Consider the following 18188-nt stretch of genomic DNA (forward strand, 5'->3'; position numbering starts at 1 on the left):
AGATTTGCTTGGGTGGCCCCTCAAGATCAGACTGCTCCTGTCCATGCGTGTTACTCTGGCCTCCAATCTTCCCTAGGTTCTAGATTCTGTTTTAGTAGTCTTCCCAACACCCTCACCCACAATCATACTTTCTTCTGCTCAAAGTGCTTGAAATAAGATGAGATCCCTACTGTGGCTCAGAGCGGTATTTTTCAGCATGTCAGTGAGGGTGTGTGCTGGTGTGGTAGGAGTGCGTGCAACAGCTGCCAGACTTGGGTGGGTGACCTAGAGAACCAACCCAGGCAAAGAGAACCAGCCTTGCACAGGCTGCCTAAAGGGAGTAAGAGGTTCCTGGCTGTTTCCAGAACTGTATGTGGGCTTTGTTTCCTGCGAATGATCAGAGGGCAAAAATCTGGGTGTGAAGTGAGGAGCCAAAGCATTTGATTTTTGTTTTCCTGCTGCAAAGCTAGACAAAGCCATACATCAGCTCTGTAACATTTGCCATCTAGAACTTGGGTAATTTAGTGTCTGTTCCTGCACAAAAATAATATAATTTCTGCTCCTTTCCAAGAGGAGAAGGGATTTAGGAATGACACCCTGTCCTTCCTATTGTGAGCCTTATTTGAGCACAGGCTGCAGAAACCTGAAATGGACTTCAACCCTTCCTGTGTGCTTGCAGCTCCAGATCTTCTTTTATCCAGCTGTCATGAACTTCATTCCTCACAGATCCTCCAGTTCTTAAATCTGTATACACTGGACATTCCAGGGTTTTGTCAAACACGTTGAATTCAGTATTAAAATATAGGGCAAGGGTTGTTGCAGTGGGCCAGCAAGGAGGAAACTGAAGGCTTGAGGAGCAGTTTTATGTGCCTTCTGCTCCATACGCTGCAAAAGGCTTGAGGTCTTCACTGCATATTTGTAACATGTTTTGGAAACACTTCTTAATGTTTCCTCAGAGCTATCTGATGGAAGTTGGTATCATATCTAGGAGAGGGGAATAGAATTTCACAGAATCACTGAATCATTTAGGTTGGAAAGGACCTTCAGGATCGTCAAGTCCCATCTTTGATCTATAAATATAGGTGCTTGGGTGGACACACCGTCAAACAGGAGTTGCCAATGTTGTAACCAAAAGTGCTAATGTACTCCTTGAACAAATAATAAGGAAAATAGTGAGTAGGAGTAAGGAGGCAATTTTACTTTGGAATGCTGCATCCAGATCTGGCACCAACATTTGAAAAGGGTGTATAAAAATTGGTGAAGATAGGGAAGAGAATCACTGAGATGATTTACCAGCTGAGGAAAATATCTGGTCTTGATAAATTCAAAGACCATGGTCTGCTTAGAGTATCTGAAGGAAGATTAAAATATGACTGGTGTAGTAAGTCCCTTCATGGAGAGAAAATGATAGGTGCTAAGAGGCCTTTGACCTTGCAGAGAAAGACATAACAAGATCTAGTGGCTAGAAGGTGAAGCTGGATTAATTAAAAAGATAATTTAGCGTCAGCTGAAACAATGAGCATAATTAGTGATGGGAGAAATAGCAAGGGAAGAAGATGAGTACTCAATCTCTTGTTGCCTTCGCAACAAAGCAGTCTGGAAAATCAGCTTTAGCTGACCAAAAGTGACTGGGTTCAGGACTGAGCATGTTGCATCTGCTGCATCATGATTTATAGGCCGGATTAGTTTCCATTTGGTCTGAAACCATATTACTTTTTGGGATGAGACCCAGTGCTAAGACCTTGAATTTTTGTTGTTATTAAAAAACTCATGGCACTCTTCCTGAGAGCTGTGGTAAACACTGTGGTGTTTTGACCCAGTTTCAGCATAAGTAATTATTTTTTTGCATACCTAAAATGTCCTACTTCCTCTCCAAAACTGTCCTGCATCTTTATTGTTTCCTGTTAAATACATCCTGAGTTCCATAGAAGAAAAGGCTGCTTTTCAAAGTTGAACAAACAAGACTTGAAAATCTGTCCCCTCTTCCAGCACAGCACAGAGACAGGGGCTGCTGAGCAATCCCTGCTCTTGGACAGGCAGGAAGGAAACCTTCTCTGGAAACGGCAGTCTGCAGGTCTTTAGTCTGTGACCTTTTGATGCTGTGAAGACCACAGCCTGAAGAAGGAACAGAGGGGTTTGGGTCACCTCACAAAAGTGGCAATTTGAAAAAAAAGTGAGTGCAATGGGAGGTTTAATTAGGGCACTGAACCCCAACTGGAACACAAATTCTACATGTCCTTCTCATGGGAATAAATAACACTTATAATAGTGCTGCTTTTTGTGCCTTGCTTACAGAGGACCCAGTCTTGTGGCATGAGAGGCAGGGGATGAGCTTTGTCTGTTTGGCTGGTCATGTATCTGATCCCTTTGCAGTAGAGAGGAGCCCAAACCATCCAGGTAGATCCTGGTGAGCGTTCCCACTCTGAAGGGGTTTTGCACAAGCTTGGCAGATGTGCCTCTCAGGAGTGTCCTTGCTGGCAGGAGAGGATGCACATGTTTGGCCAGGGCTCTGGGGAGGGAGAGGGAAGGAGGCCTGGTGGAGGGGAGATCTGCCTTGCCTCAACTGCAGCATCACGAGGAGCTGCTTGTGGGCAGCCTCTGCTCGCAGTGACTCAAGGTGCATGAGGACCAAGAACCTGAAGCTGGCCTTCTCTGAGCCTGCAAGCACCTCTGGGAAGCGGAGAACCCCCATCTTCTGTGTGTGTCTGTGTGTGTGTGTGTGTGTGTGTGTGTGTGCAGCGTCCTAATTTTCTTATAATTAGATCTTCTACTCTGTGTCTTTTTTCTATCATAATCCACAGTTGCCTGTAGTTGTTCCATTTTACCTGAGTAGAAGTTTATTAAAAATGGAACAGTGGGGATGATGAGCCCCCTCTAGATCAGTGACAGAGATGAAAAGTAGTGCCTGTGAGGTTTGGGGAGACCCAGCTATCCCAACATTGTGCACACTACGGCTGGGGCACCTCTTGGGCTTTCCATGACTTGGACAAGATATAAGGTTCTGCTCTTCACTGAGTTAATGACATATGTCACAAGGTTCATCTAATTTAATTCTATTTTAAACTATTAGAAACCTGTCAGCCTGAAACAGGCTCCTAAAGAAGCAATACTCCCTTCCTTAGGATAATGTCATGTTCTGTAGTTTCCAGTAACTTTGACATGTCTTTTTTTTCTTTCCAGATCAAGGCAAGGGTCTGGAGACTGAAAAGCAGCATTACTATTTTAACCAAAGGAAAAAAAAGTTGCTCAAAAGTTTGACTAACAAAATGTTTATTATTATTGCAAGCATCAAGTGATACCTTCAAGGTTTTTTAAAACATGTGGCTACACTCAGAATAGGCATGGAATAATTTTACTCTGCACATTCCGGGGACTCTCAGAAAATTAAAAGATAACTTCTCAAAAAAGAATTGATAGGATTAAATGCGCTCTAGGCAGAAGGAGGCTAGGGATGCCTTTAAAGTTAGAGCTCTCACTTTGTTATCCAGTCTCATGCTTTGCTCTGGGTAGTGATAAAGTTTCTGGGACTAAATGAAAGCTTTGTATAAACAGGAAATTCAGAGAAAATAGCTTGGCTTTCTATGTCTCCATGATCAATTTTCAGCAAAAGTAAGAAACCTCAAGCACAGATTCCAGCAGACTTGGGCTTCGTAAACAAGATGCCACTGTCTTACCATTTCTCTGTGTCAGAGCTCATCAGGGAAGACATGGACAGGCACTGACAGCTGTGTGCTGTCCCCCTTCTCCAGTGTGAACAAGTCCTGATCCCACTGCTTGCAGTTTTCCCTTGTGCAGGTAGCTAGGGGTACATACTGGAGCACTTGCTTCAGCATTGGGCTGCAGGGTCAAATCTGTCACACTGCAAAGCACTTTCTTATCTAAAGCAAAGGATTAGCACTTCTGAAATGAGCCATACATAAAAAACTCACGGAAAAACTGAAAGAAACTCATATTTCACACCAGTTATGTACTGAGGCACTATGATATTGGTGTACACTCTACTTTTTCTGTTCCTGTTAGTCATCCTGAAAGGTGGTCAGGATGCTTCACTTGTGTTTCAATGTATGCTACTGATGGGGAAACCTATGTGAGTGACATGTTAACCCTGAGGTTTCAGCCATGCATGATTCTGAGAAATCTTACCCTTGCCTCTATTCCCACAGATTTACGCTGAGATCTTCCACATCCTCCCAGCCCTACGTCAGCTCTAACTCCCCTTACGGTCAGGAGTGAAACTCCTCACATCTCAGTGGCAGAGGTGAGCACTGATTTATAATGAACATTTAAAAGAGATGAGCCCAGCCAGGAATTATGGCCAGCTAAAGCAGGCAAGCACACAGGAAGCAGATCAAGCCTTTTCAACAGAAGCTTTGGAAGATATTTAAATTGCTGTTCTAAACTAATGAGTTGAAAGTATTTGGTTTTCAAAAAGAAAATTCATTTTCACTACAGCCAGGCTTCTTTGACTGGAATACAAACGTTTTGCAAAGCCTTTTTGGTTGAGAAAATGAATTTTTGGTTATATCTTCTATTGTAGATTTTCTGATAGCAAACTTCTTATTGGAGCTAAGGGAGATTCATAATTTGCCAAACTTCTTATTGCAGTCATTTTGGCACAGTCTGCTTTTGCCCTTTTTGCATCAGAGAATACTTTTAGACACCCCAGGCACTATGGCTACATGCTGTAATGAAGACAACTGCCCCCAAAAGAGAGTCCTCCAGAAAGGCATACTGTGGCCCATGAAGCCTATATGAGTTTAGGGCTGTGGAGAGGAAACATAGCCCAGATTAGATGGATCTTTTAGGTAAAATCCCTCTAAGCAGAGAGGGTTCTTAGCCCTGTAAGCAGACAAGGTAGAAGTACTGATGAGAGACAGCAGTGACTATCTGAGCTCTCTTAATCACTTAAGCTCGTTAGCCACTCTGTCTTCAGTCTCATCAGCGGGTGAATGGGGGAAAGGGGAAGCCACCCTCAGCTGCAGATTGGCCCCTGACACATGAGCAGCAAGGCTGTGTCTCAGCCAGCAGGCTTGGACAGTGTGCATCCAGAGAGGGCTTCCCCAGCCCTAGGGAGAAGGGAGCTTCATTTTTCAGCCATAGATAAGATTAGATTCACTCCTCTGTTCTGTGTGTACTATTCTGCTTCTATGAATTAAACATGAAGCCAGGGAACAGGACAGCATCTTTCTAGTAATAACCACAGAGCAGATAATTGAAAGAATGAATGTGAGAATTTCATTGTTTGAAAAGTTAAGCAGCGGACTTGAGGCATGCAGTATGTTTTTAATTAGCATTATTATTTAAAGTGAGCAATACTGAACAGGCTCCTTGAGTTCTCTGATAGCATATTCATTAGCTAATCAGCAGAGCTATTATTTTCTTTAAAGTATGCCCTACTTTGTGGTACTAAAGTACACACACTGATTTACTGGTAAGGGTAATTAAAGGGCATGTCATAAACACCACTGACGTCATGGAATACTGCTCTTTAACCATCTTTCCAGCTAACCCTTCCACATGGAAAACCAGGTATTTTGCAGCTGACCCTCACCTGGTGTCAAGCATCCATTCTCCCTCTACTAGCATCTCTGCAGTTTTGTGAACCAATGGCAGCAGAGGATGTAGTTTTGCATTTATGGTTTCCCACACACATGAAGTGTATGAATTTGAAAGTCTTTCATACACCAGCCTTTGCAAAAGTCTCAACGCTGCTCACAAAACAGTCTTGTGCACAATCTTCAAAGGAGAGCCTACACATATCTAACCTATGTTACTTAGATGTAAAGCCCTACTGGGGCTGGTGAACTCCTCAGAGAGTAAGAGCTTTCCACCACACATCCCTTGCACTTAGGTTTTCCCTGAAGGTGGAAATACAGCCCCTGGTGGTATATTCCTTTCAGGTTCTGAATGGAAATCTCATGTATGAGGGGAAGGCCAAGTACGTTGGAACAACTGTAGCTAAACTATGCATTCCAAACATATATGTCTATGTAGCTCTACATATGGGCTGCAAAATTTGGAGGACCTTCAGCACTCAAGTCTGAAAATCGGGGGTGCTTTGCATCCAGCTGAGCTAATGGCTTGTAAATGCTGTACTGGAATGTGGGCGCACGAGTGAGCAACGTATCATTAGCCCAGGTGGTTCCTCCTTCTCGCCTGTTTTTTCTCCTTCCTTCTTCCTCTTCACCCCTCTTTTTCTCCTTCCTTCTTCCTCTTCTTCCCTCTTTTTCTTCCTCTATGCCTCTATGTTTCATTCTGTGCATTTTGTTTTGTTTCTTCCCAGCTATAGGTCTGTCTCCCACATATTTTTTGACATTTGAGAGATTGGAAGCATCTTTAAATACACAGCACCGAATAAAACCCCTTCCTGATTTTTTCCCACACCATTTATTAGATTCTTCAGTATAAGAAAGTTGTGTCTATCTTTACTGAAGTTCATTTAGTGATATCATTCCTGATAGCAGCAATAAGCAGGTCATAAAAATAGAATGGATAATCATCTTCCAGTCTTGAAAATGAAAGAAGCAAAAAAGATACATACCAATAAGAAACAAAGTGCCAAACACATTATTTCAGAATATGGCAAAATATTTTTATATTTTAAAGATTTATATTCCGGTTTATTGTGAAGATGTCCGCTTCCAGTGCAGATGACTGGCTTTGTTTGTGATTTAAAGTAATGGCCAAAATTCTGTTCTGATTATGAATTACACACTTAAATGAGTGTTTGCTCTCTTTTCAAATGAAAATTACCAAACACAATGGGATAAGCCCACTTGTGCAGCCAGGGTGCTGTCATGTTTTCCTATTACTTTTAAGTTGGAAAGTGCTCTGTCCTCCTTCCACTGCTGAGATATCCAGCGGGGTTTATTATCCCCATTTTATGGATCAACAGGGATTTAGAAAGCCTCTGTAGTTTCCCTAAAATCTCACAGGAGTCATTCACAGACATTTACTGAGTATCTTCCAGATCCTAGGCAATGTCCCAGCTGGGGACTTTTGTAGTACTTGTCACTACCAGGACACAGGCAGTGGTGTGTGACAGCTCCTATTAGTGACTACATGGCATGGCATGGTTTTGGTTGGGATCACCTAGCATTCTCCCAGCTGTTGCCCCTGGTTAGGGAAAAGCATCTGGGCCAGGACTGCTCCTGGTTTGGACTGTTGCCCTCCTGCTTTGGAGAGTGAGAGCTTAGCCAGGAGGACATAGGATGTGCTTTGCAGTACTCCTCCTTTAACTGTTCCCTGGCCCATTTTATTTCCCAGCACAGGTACAGCCACTTGGCATGTATTTGTGGTTTGTGTTTGTCTGCTGGCACGGAAGTGACATATTTGAAGACTGGTTGGTGAAGAAAGAAGAGGAAGCACGATATGAAACCTAGATGAGTCCTATGTGACTCTGAGCCAAGCCCTGCCTCAAGACTGGGGATATGTTTTCATGAAGGAACGTGATTCTCTGCCCATGCAGTGTCAGCACAAAGCAGAGATAGGCCCCAACACGTGACCCTTTAGTGACTAGTTTGAATGGAAATGTGTGATTTCTGAACAGATTTATTGTGCAAGCAAAAATGTATTTGCTAAAGATTACAGCGGTGTGTTTGCTCTGGATGCTGAGCCTAGGAAAAAAAGCCTGCCCTGTGTGACTTTTCATAACACAGTGAAATAAGGTCTGTGGTGTCAAATACCTGTTTTAACTTTGTTAGCCCTCTCCCATGGTCTGCAGTGCGGGGATTAGGCAATGGAAGCAGAGTAGAGCCAGGGATGTAGAGCCCGCTCTCTGGCTCAGACTCCAGCTCCTGCATCCCCTGTGGATGTCATTGACAGACCTACTTACCACTCACATAGCCACAAGGTCTATGCCAGGAGTGGAACCTACACGCCCATTGTTCCCTGACCTTGCCAAAACTCCTCTCTACACCATGTGTCGGGGGACATCAAGGAGCTCTTTGGCCCACTGGAGTCCTTGGAGTTCTTCCCTAATCTTCCTCAAGCTTCTACTTCTCACCTTCCTCTCAGGGTATCAGGGACCCAGGAGCCTCTGCTGTTGAGAACTGGGACTCGGACTTGGACCTCTAATTAGTCATTATTTCTTCAGATAGCCAATATTATTACCTTTATGCTAGTGGTATCACGTTGTATAGTCGCATAGCTGGAAGGTTTGTGCAGGAGTTAAACTATGATTCTGCTACTGTGACCATTACCCCTGAAACTCAGCAGCTAAGGAGCTGGGTCCCTTCCCCTTCAGAGCTGTTTTGCAGGGTGGGTTCGTGACCATTTCCACTGAGGATAACTCATAGGCCACATAGTCTAGCAGGCAGCCAACCCTCCCTGTCTGAGACCATACGTGTTCTGGGATTGTGAACCACACGGGTTAGGGGGACAGGGGTGTCTCAGGCTTTTTGATAAAGGCAAGGGGATGCAGAGTGCCATCTGGAGAACTCCACAAGTCTAAATCCACCCTGCTTCTTTTGTCTTTTTGAAAAAAAAAATAAAGCACTTAAGTGACTGATCTGTAACATGCAGACCTTGGTTTGGTTTGGAACTGAAATTCAGACACACTTGTAGACAAAAATTAAGAAATGTGATCTTATAGGCATACTCAGGGTCAGCTGATAAAAATAATTCTTTTGCCAGTGTGTTGAATCCACTTACCAGTTCTATCACTCAATTTCCCTGGTAGAAACATTCCTGGGACTTTTTTTTTTTTTTTGCTGATATTCTGCTGCACTGTTTGGAAAGAGAAATGCAGCCAGCTGGCAAGTTATCTTGGAGTTGTCCTTGTACAAGGGAAAATGGGGCTTGATTTGGTCTGGAGGTCTGCTAACATTTGCTGCTGTGGCATTTTTGCCAGTCTTCATGACGCCAGCGTACGGAGGAATGCTGCAGCACATGGATTTGAGGTGGTTTGTTTAGTGTGAGGGTGTCTGTAGGAGGAGTAGTTTCCTGAAAGGAACAAGTGGAGTGGCTGACCTTGCACTGATTCTGCTGACAGCTCCTGCTTGAAATAAGGTTGCCCTGGTCTAGTGCAACATCACTCACCTCCGGTCAGGGAGTTTCAAACTGTTAGGAGACACAAAAGAGCAATATAAGGAGTCACATCCAGAGGCATCCCTCTGCACCAAACATGGGATCTGAGCACATGAAGGCTCTGAAGAAACTCAACTCCAGACTGAAGGTTGCAGTGGGTTTATAAAAGAAGTTTCTCAGCTCTGCCCGTCTTCAGCCATCAGAATTCAAATCTAGTTCTGGATCCCAAGTCATGCTAAAGGCAAGAAAATGAAAAATATCCTGAAATAGCAATCAAAATGATCTCCAAAGTACTTGTTTTGCAAGGCCAGCAGGAACAGTATCTGCATAGCTGTTACTTAAAAACATGAAAATCAAACAGCATTGTTGAAAACTGATTTAAGGGACTGGGCAGATTCAGGTGCAAGGCAGGAGATTGAATGTTTTGCCTCTTTGCCCTCTTCATGCTTTATGCCTTGGAAACCTACCTATGTCCTGCCTGTTAATGAACATCTGCTTTTGATTGTCACAAACCCATATATTTCAGTAAAATAAACATACCTGATCTCCACTTGGGAAAGAGCCTATTGTTTCTGCTGTGCCAGGTTCAAATATTGCTTTTAAATCAGAGATGGCCATTTTTTTCTCACTTGCCTAATAGTTACCTTTAAGTGCTAAATGACTCCATCAGGAATTATGCTTTTGTGTTTGGACTAGCTGCAGGACAAGGGCTGAAATGTGGCCTTTTCTTCGGTGTCTGATGGATCCTGTGTTGAAGGACTATCTCCTGGCTATACCGGCTGTTGGTGTTAGAAAATAAATATATCTTCCTAAGCTAATTCTGTGTTAGTCCAGCTGGAGACTGAACTAAATGCAAGTGACAACAACAGAACATGGCCTTACCAAGTCTATTCATCTTACCTGGCAATTCTGAGCTGCTGTCTTTATTGAAGCCAAGAAAGCTGTTACCATTGTGGCTATCTGTCCATGTGACTTCATGCCTGACAAGGGCTCCAGAAACCTGCACGATAAACAAATAGGGTAAAAATATATGTGTGCAGTCACCATGAAAGCTGTACAGGGTCGGAACTCCTGGTTCTCCAGAACAGAGAGACCTTTACAAGTCATGATATGGTGTTTGCTGCTTGGTGACCTATCAATCTTATCCTACAGCATGAAAATCACTGTTTCTACACATGGGATAAATCAACATATATTGGTTTCATGTTGACTATTGGACTACATGACCATGACCATTTTTATCATGATTTTGGTTGTGCCTTACAACAGTGCTGTGAGCAGCTGAGAATTCTCACCTTCATATTTCAGTCTTGGTTTCAACTAGACTCTGCAATTAGTTGTGAAGTAATGGGGGTAGGAATGATTTTCTACTTGAGCGAGTAAAATGTTCAAGATTTAATCCTACTTATTTATATATTTAGTATGTCCTACCTAGATGGCAAAAAAAAAAAAAAACCATTTAGCAGTTTAATTGTAGGGAAAACACCTGTGCAAATGTACTGGTTGAGATCAAATATCCTTCTAGTCCAATACTCTGTTTATAAAACTGTTTACAAAAAGAATGGCTACTTGCTTGGGAAGCATGAGAACAGCACACATAGGTATAGTTTCCTTGAAGTCCCTTGAACACTGTACATTTTCAGCTCAGAATGGTTTGGACTTTCCTAGCCACCACAGCTTGCTTATCTAGTAGCTTGCAGCGGAGCTCTTGTCCAGAGCTTGTCCTGTTCCTTCTGGCTGCACAGGTACCTGCACCTGCTGCAAGAACCAACACCCACTCTGGCTTGCCATGAACCCTGATCCTATTTGCTTCATTTGATGGTTCCTAGGTCATCTTTTGAAGATACTCTGGACAGTTGATCCCTCTCAAGTCACTTCTGACAGATGACTGTCTTTAATGTCTCAAAACCTGGATCCTCCGAGAGCATGTGGTCCACATCACGTTGACTCTGCTTATTGCTGTTTGAGAGGAGTGTGGTGGTCCACACGCAGTGTTTTGCATCAAAGGCTGTGTTCGTCTTGGGAGAGTTAGTTGAGAGAAAATGGACAGAAGTGGTTTAGTCCATAAGGAAGCCTGTGCTGCAGAACTGGCCTGTTTGTGCACAGCAGGTGTCTCAGTGACATCCAAAAGCATCAAGCCAAGAGCACAGGCACAATGAGACTGTCCTACACCCTGAATCAAAGGCACAGGACTCGCTGCTGAGGAGAGCAGTTGGCCAAGGACATGCCACAGCTCACAACGGGCACATTCAACCTCTGTCTGGACAGAGAGCCAGCTGAAAAAAGAGGACCTCTCCAGGATTCCAGTGTATCTCCTGATAGGTCTGGTTGGAAAGAAGTATGTTTTGGGAGATGCTTTCAACCCTCTCTGTTGTATATTTCCTTCTTGGCTTGCTGCTCACCGGTCTCTCCTCACAGCAAATTTCTGCTTTGCTAAAATTAATGCATGGCTGCCTCCAAGCAAATATCTCCAATTTCCCAGGTATTGGAGAGTTCTTCACTCACATCTCAAATCTAGGCCAAATTAAGGCCAAATCTGTGCTCAGATGGGAGTTCTTCCACCCCTTTGAGTATCCACTCAAAGACAGTCCATTGTCCATAATTTCTTTTTTTTTCCTTATTTTTTGACCTTCTCAAGCATCCACTATCTTGCATGATGATTAATGCAGCTTCAAGAATACAGGGACTGTGGAGGGGGCAGTGAGGGAATACTCTGCCATTACTTATGACTTATTCTCAGCAACTGAGAATACTTCACAGAGTGACTCAGTGAACTATTACCTCACATTTCTCATTTGAGCAGCATCAGGGAAAGGCTAGAACAGCAGCAACCCTCACCTTTCCCTGCCCCCAAAGGCAAACGAACCATTAATGGTGCAGTAAAGCAGCAGAGCAAAGGTGTGTTTGCTGCACAAGGCTGGTCTAATAAAACTGAACTTTGCCCAAGACTGAACAAAATTGTAAGAAAGACACAGTCAACAATTAAGGACAGTTTTTTATAAGGAAAAGTTATTTATGACCTTCATCTGACATTTTATAAAGTTTTAATTTTGTTACACAACATCCATTCCTTTCATGCTTTGGCAGGAGAGATGTCAGGACATAGGATAGATGCAATAACCACATTTTTTTATGCTTACTTGTTATTGAACTACCTTCTCCTCCTTAAAGTGTTTTATGGTCGAGTTACTCTATTTGCATAATTACTGCCACATCACCAGTCAATCAATTTTATGTGTTTCTCTCCCAAACCAATCTAAAATATGATACATATATAAAAACATCACCCATGATTATACAGACTTCACATTTATTATTGCTTCAGGTCAAAGATAAATGATAAAATTACCCTCTGTTATTCCCCCCTCCCTTCCAGCTTCTTTAATTCACAACTCTGAACACTTCCTTTTGTATTGTTTATCAGCAATTTTATTTTTCTCTGAATGGGAGACAAAAGAAAATAAGTAATGGAGCTAGTCACAACAAAGCAAGTAACTACCACAGGCAGCTCTGAGAATTGCTCATTTTTACAAGCAAGTGGAATCACAGGCAACTGTACACATTGATAACCTTGTCACACAGATATCTGCAGGAAAGACAAAAGTATTCCAGCTTTCTGGGTAAATTCCAGACTTGAAAATAAGTGGTTCCAATGGAACTTGCACTCCTCTGACCGCTGAAACTTGATGGTTCTATTTCACTTCTTGGTGAAATATAAAAGACAAAAGAACCCAACCTCAAGTTAGACAATGTGACGGACACAAGTGTCCTCAGAAGCCAAGATGAACCAATTCCTTTCTGCATTTTACGTACAAGTTAAATAGCGTGACACAATTCATCGCTGTTATGAGTTACACTGGTTGGATCTTGCCACCAGTCCACATACAGGGAGAAAATTCAGAGATACTAGAAATCATTTATAATGAGAAGAAGTGCTTGATTTCTTCATGGCAGGAGCTAGCTTCCAGTTATGAATTATCATAGAACAAATAATCTGATAAGTTCTTCAAAATTTTTTTGCTGATCCTTGCTAATCTTCCATCCAAGGTACCCCACAATGGACTTGACTTTCATCCTTCTTATTGCAGACTTATTGAATGTAAAAATCACTTCTGAACATTTGAAGGAAAAATGAAAAACTAGCTTGTTTCCTGCAAAAAGTAAAATACAACAGTAAGCATACTTATCAAAATTCTCGGCTCCAGAAGATCCCAAACAGAGCCAAAAAATATGTAATATCTCACTTCTGCTGACGACTAATTTATCTTGTTCTCCTCGGTGTCCAAAGTATCAGTGCTGTGTTTTTGTGTTTAGGTTCAAATTCTAATGGATCAGAGCATAGTGGTTTGAAGTAAATGGCAAAATTCCCACTTATTTTCATAAAACAAGAATTTACATCTGCTTCAATAAAAGGTTTCTTGGTTCTCACTACCCTGGTCTGGGTGGTGTAATCATCTGTTTCTTTGTGCTCTACTTTAGCTCATTGTTGATTCAAACTCTGTTATTTGCATGCTGCTAGGAAATAATCCAGTGTGCTTTAAACTGGAAAACTCTAGAAGAGACTGGAAGGTGAACTGATTGCCGTTTGTGGTTTTACAGTCGGTTCTTCATTGCTGACAAAATTTTTATAGGCAAATAGCGGTTTCTTTCAAGCAGCTTTCATGGCAGCTGTTGATAGCTTCCTTCAGAAAAGCCAAGCCTCACCATTGTACAAATAATGTGTTCAGTCTTATCCTGACAGGGACAGCATTATCAACAAGCTCATGTCTTCTGCTTGATAAAAAAGGTTTAATAAAGCAGTCATTGCAAAAAACACACCGTGATGAAAGCAGCATGCAAGCAAAGACAAAGTAGATAATTTGACTAATGTTGGGTGGAGATTTGGGGTAGATGCTGTAGCTGTGCTTGTAGATGAGGTGTGCTTGTTTCCCTTCCACAAGATATGAAGGTCTGGTGGCAACGTTGATTCTTAAACCCTTGCCAGAAGATGCTGCTCTGAATCCTGAGACAATCAGGCTCTGTCTATTAATTAAAGTCAGATAGTCCATCAAGTTTCTGCTTTCTTCTCACATGGAGAAAGTCTAAATCATTAATTTTTGGAATTTCTGGTTTGTGTTTTGGGTATATATATAACCTGCACAGTCATGGGAATATCAAACTGACAAGGGAAGCAATGGGACAATGTGCCCTGTGGTGGCATCAGCACCTCTCTGACCCATCAGGTGACCTGCCTGCTATCCCACACAAGCAAGGCATCAGCTCAGTTCCCTTGCTAGGCTGAGACAGGGCTGAAATGGGAGTTCTGTGATTGAAAGATGGAGAGATGCTGGGCTGTGAGGGCAGTACTAATCACAACCACAGATTGCTTGCGGACAGAGGTTGTGGAGTCTTTCGGAGATATCAAAAGCTGCCTGGGCATGGTCCTGGACACACTAATCTAGAGATGGCCCTGCTTGAGCTGAGGGGTTGGACCAGGTGACCTCCAGAGGTACTGTTGTGGTTTAGCCCCAACCAGCAACTAGTCACCACACAGGCTCTCACTCACTTTCCACCCGTCAGGACAAGGGGGAGAAGAAATGGAAGGGTAAAAGTGAGAAAACTTGTGGGTTGAGATAAAAGCAACTTAACAACAATAATATTATTAGCAATAATATTACAACAATAACAGCAATGGCATAATGAAGATACATTAAAAAAAAAAGAGACTGAAATAAACCACAAAAAAGATGAGTGATGCAAATGAAAAACAACTGCTCACCACCAACCAGATAATGACCAGCCAGCCTCCAAGCAGCTGCCCCTGGTCAACTTCCCCCCAGCTGTATAAGTTAAGCATGACACCATATGGTCCGTGATGCCCCTCTGGTCAGTTGGGGTCAGCTGTCCAGGCTGTGTCCCCTCCCAGCTTCTTGTGCATCCCCAGTCTCCTCACTGGTGAGGAGGAGAAAAGGCCCTGAGTCAAAAAGGCCCTGTAAGTGCTGCTTAGTAATAACAGAAATGTGCCCGAATTATCAATGCTGTTACCAGCCCAAATCCAAGCTACAGTCCCCTATTAGCTACTATGAAGAAAATGAACCCCGCCCCAAACTCCTGGTTGCTTCCAACCTCAGCCATTCTGTGATTCTGCAAGTACTTAATCCAAGAGAAACCACTATCTTCCCAGCTGAGCCATATGTTTTTTCCTCTTCTTCAAGCAGTGTTTCCTACCACATACAAAATCTGCAAGTGTTTCCAGTGGTTTCACAGCCCTCACTGGATCCTGCCATTGTGCTCACTTGGTTGTCCCTGAAAGGCTGGGGTATCATACACCTGTCTGTGCACTATATGTTCAAACATAATGAACATGTAATGCAAAGACTGATCTGTCTTGCCAGTCATTTCCAAGTATAACACAAGCTCCTCTGCTCTGTTGAGCCAGATTCTCTTAGGCTCCAGGGTGGTTTTTTGGAGTACTCTTTCTGGAGGGCTAAGCAAGAAACAGTATTAACAGGCTATAACTCTGTACTTCTCAGAGCTGTGGGCTTGGTCTCCTCAGGACAGAATCCTTGATTCAGGAATTCACTTCCCCCTTCCTGTGAGAAAGGCCAGGTTTGTTGACTTTCCCAACACATTGCACAGGCTATCTATTTACTCAGGCTTTTTCTGAACGGGTGGGTTTTGAGTGGAGGATCTTTGACATTTCCTTGTGCTTGCATTTCTTTGAAAGACATCCCTTTAAATGCTTACAAGTTTCCAGGCTTAACTACTTGTCCCTTATGACTCCTAAAACATCACAGATGTACTAAGATTAAAAAAAAAAAAATTACTTTCCTCCTCACACAAGCCTCTGTATCAGTTCTTTAGCAATTAAGGGAGGAAACTAGACTTCCTCTTTCTCAGTGATGCCAGTCCTTGGCAGTGCTGGTGCAGGAAGTGTCCCTCATCCTCAGGCACTCACATCCTTACAGTCTGAGAAGAAGCTGGCAGATGAGTGCAGCAGGGCCAGCCTTACCAACAGGAACAATCTCCTGTGGAGCACTTTGGAGATCAAAAAGGATGTGCTGTTATTAGCTGTGCTCCCCACCAGCTGCAGCAGGACAACAGGGACCAAGGCAGGACCGATCCTCCTGCACAGGGAGAGGAGGGAGGAAGGATGAAGGGAGCGGGGAAAGGGAGAGTTTTGGACTGAGTCGATAGCAGAATAAAATATTTTTTGAGTTGTAAATCTATTAGATAAACTAATCTCAGTCTTTATGAGATTCCAGATGAAATGCAGGAATATGCCAAGCTTCTCGTTTTTATTTCCAAATGTTGAGTTAGTTTGGATGCAAACTGAGCCAAAATTTGCCTTAGTGTAAGCAGGTGCAACTCCACTGGATTGAACAGAGTTACACCCACTTACAACAGGGATGGATTTGTTCTGAAGTGATTTAAATAGGGCAGAAAAGAGCACACATGTTTCCAGTGTTTCATCTTTGAACCATGAGACATGTGAATTGAAAAAAAATTTGTTCTCAGTCTCTCTCACACAAGTTTGTGGTCTAATGGAAGGCTCTACTTAAGCACAAGAGCTTATTATCTTTCCTTCTTTTGTTCATTTGCTGCCACTTTCACCCACTTTCTTTTCTTCTTCATCCTTGCTTTTAATCTTTTAATTAATCTGGTATATTTTTTTGGGAAAGACATACCACAAGAGTGAATGAGGGTTTTACTTTTGAATTCACATTACCTAGGTGTTATCTCATTTCCTTCAGATTTCGGTCCGATTAGATACTGCAATAATACTTAATTTGTAATTTTCACTGCAATTTTTATGGGCACAGTGTTTTTCCTGTTCTCTGTATTATTTAAAATAGAAAGCAAACTAAAATATTGGGAAATATATGTTTCCCACTAAAACCAGTGACTGATGCTTGCCTCCCTGCTCATTTAATAGCAAGGCAGAACGTAGAAGCAGCCTTATGTGTAGAAGATAATAAATGGTACATTGACTTGACACCACTATTCTTTTTAAGACAGATATAGGGATATAACCACAGATGGAATGGAAAACTGTGTAGATAGAAATGTTTCCTTGAAGGTTTTGGGGAGGGAGGAGAGCATCTGTTGACTAATTAGCTCCATTTTGAAGTTTTTTTGTCTGTCTCCTGCTTGGGATTTTCTCATCCACAACACACTCCCTGAACATTATGGCCCTTTGGCTCAGGTGAGGGGCAGGATGGCAGGATGGCAGGATGGCTGGATAGTAGGATGGCTGGATGGCTGGATGGCAGAATAGCAAGTGCTGCCCAAGAGGTGCAGGAGCATCTTGGTTCCCACATGGTTCTCGCAGATCCAGCAGCAGCTCTGGCAGGGAGCTCTGGTGGCTTCTGGAGGTTGGTATCACCTGGCTTTTATTCTCAAATCCAGATATTCACAGCTCACAACCTCTGAGTCTTCCTCCGTGCCCCTCGGGTGCCTGCAGGACGGCTGTGTGTTATCTGCTTCCTTCCTCCATTGCCCCCTGCCATGACACAGCCGAGGGAGCTCCACAGTCCCATTCAGGAAGGAAGCCACTAACCCACTGCCCTCTGCCTTTGTGGGAAACACTCTCTGAGCCTTAAATGCCTTCTTTCGTGCAAGTGGGATAGTGAAAACAAAAGTCCATGCATTAGGTTGCCTATTTGTGCCTGGTAGCATGTTCTTCTGACCAGAAGGTCAGCTATTACTGCCATGAGTAAATATTTTTCCCATTCCAGCATGTTTGTGAGGAGCCCAGAAGTGTTCAGCACCTCAGTCAGGGTGCCAGCAGGTCCCTCCCTGCCAGCCATGGGTGCACCCTTGGACAAACACCTGCATGCTCCAACGCCAGGGCAATACATCGGGCAGGTCTTCAGCCAGTCCTTGGCTCAGTACTTCAGCAACACCGATGAAGATGCAACTGGGCCTGAGCAAAGGCTCTGAGTTTACCCAGAGGAAAGAGAAAGATGCACTGATGCACTGTCCCATGGGGATGGAGGGCTGTGCAAGCTGAGCCCCCTTCTCAGCTCTGAGGTCTCCTGTGGCTCAGCTGACCCAGGCACTGCAAGCCTGGCCACTGGCACCAAGGCTGGCAGTCCACTGGCACTCCAGTCCCTCCCACTCCTCCAGACAGCGCAGCTGTTTAGTGATCTGGCTGGGTGAGATTCAAATATTTTCAGAGCTTCTAAAGGACACTTGCTGTT

At 43.3% G+C, this 18188-nt stretch overlaps 1 protein-coding gene across 1 annotated transcript in view; it reads left to right on the top strand.

The window, feature by feature from the left end:
* The window catches only part of GATA6 (GATA binding protein 6), a 71640-nt gene that overhangs the window by 23519 nt on the left and 29933 nt on the right, over nucleotides 1-18188 (top strand). Inside the window, exon 7 of the mRNA XM_039548937.1 lies at nucleotides 4143-4237. Within this exon, the coding sequence (XP_039404871.1) occupies nucleotides 4143-4190 (48 nt within the window). The 3' untranslated portion in view covers nucleotides 4191-4237. The remainder of the gene's footprint in view (nucleotides 1-4142; nucleotides 4238-18188) is intronic.

Source organism: Corvus cornix, chromosome 2 (assembly GCF_000738735.6).
Source record: "Corvus cornix cornix isolate S_Up_H32 chromosome 2, ASM73873v5, whole genome shotgun sequence".
NCBI lineage: Eukaryota > Metazoa > Chordata > Aves > Passeriformes > Corvidae > Corvus > Corvus cornix.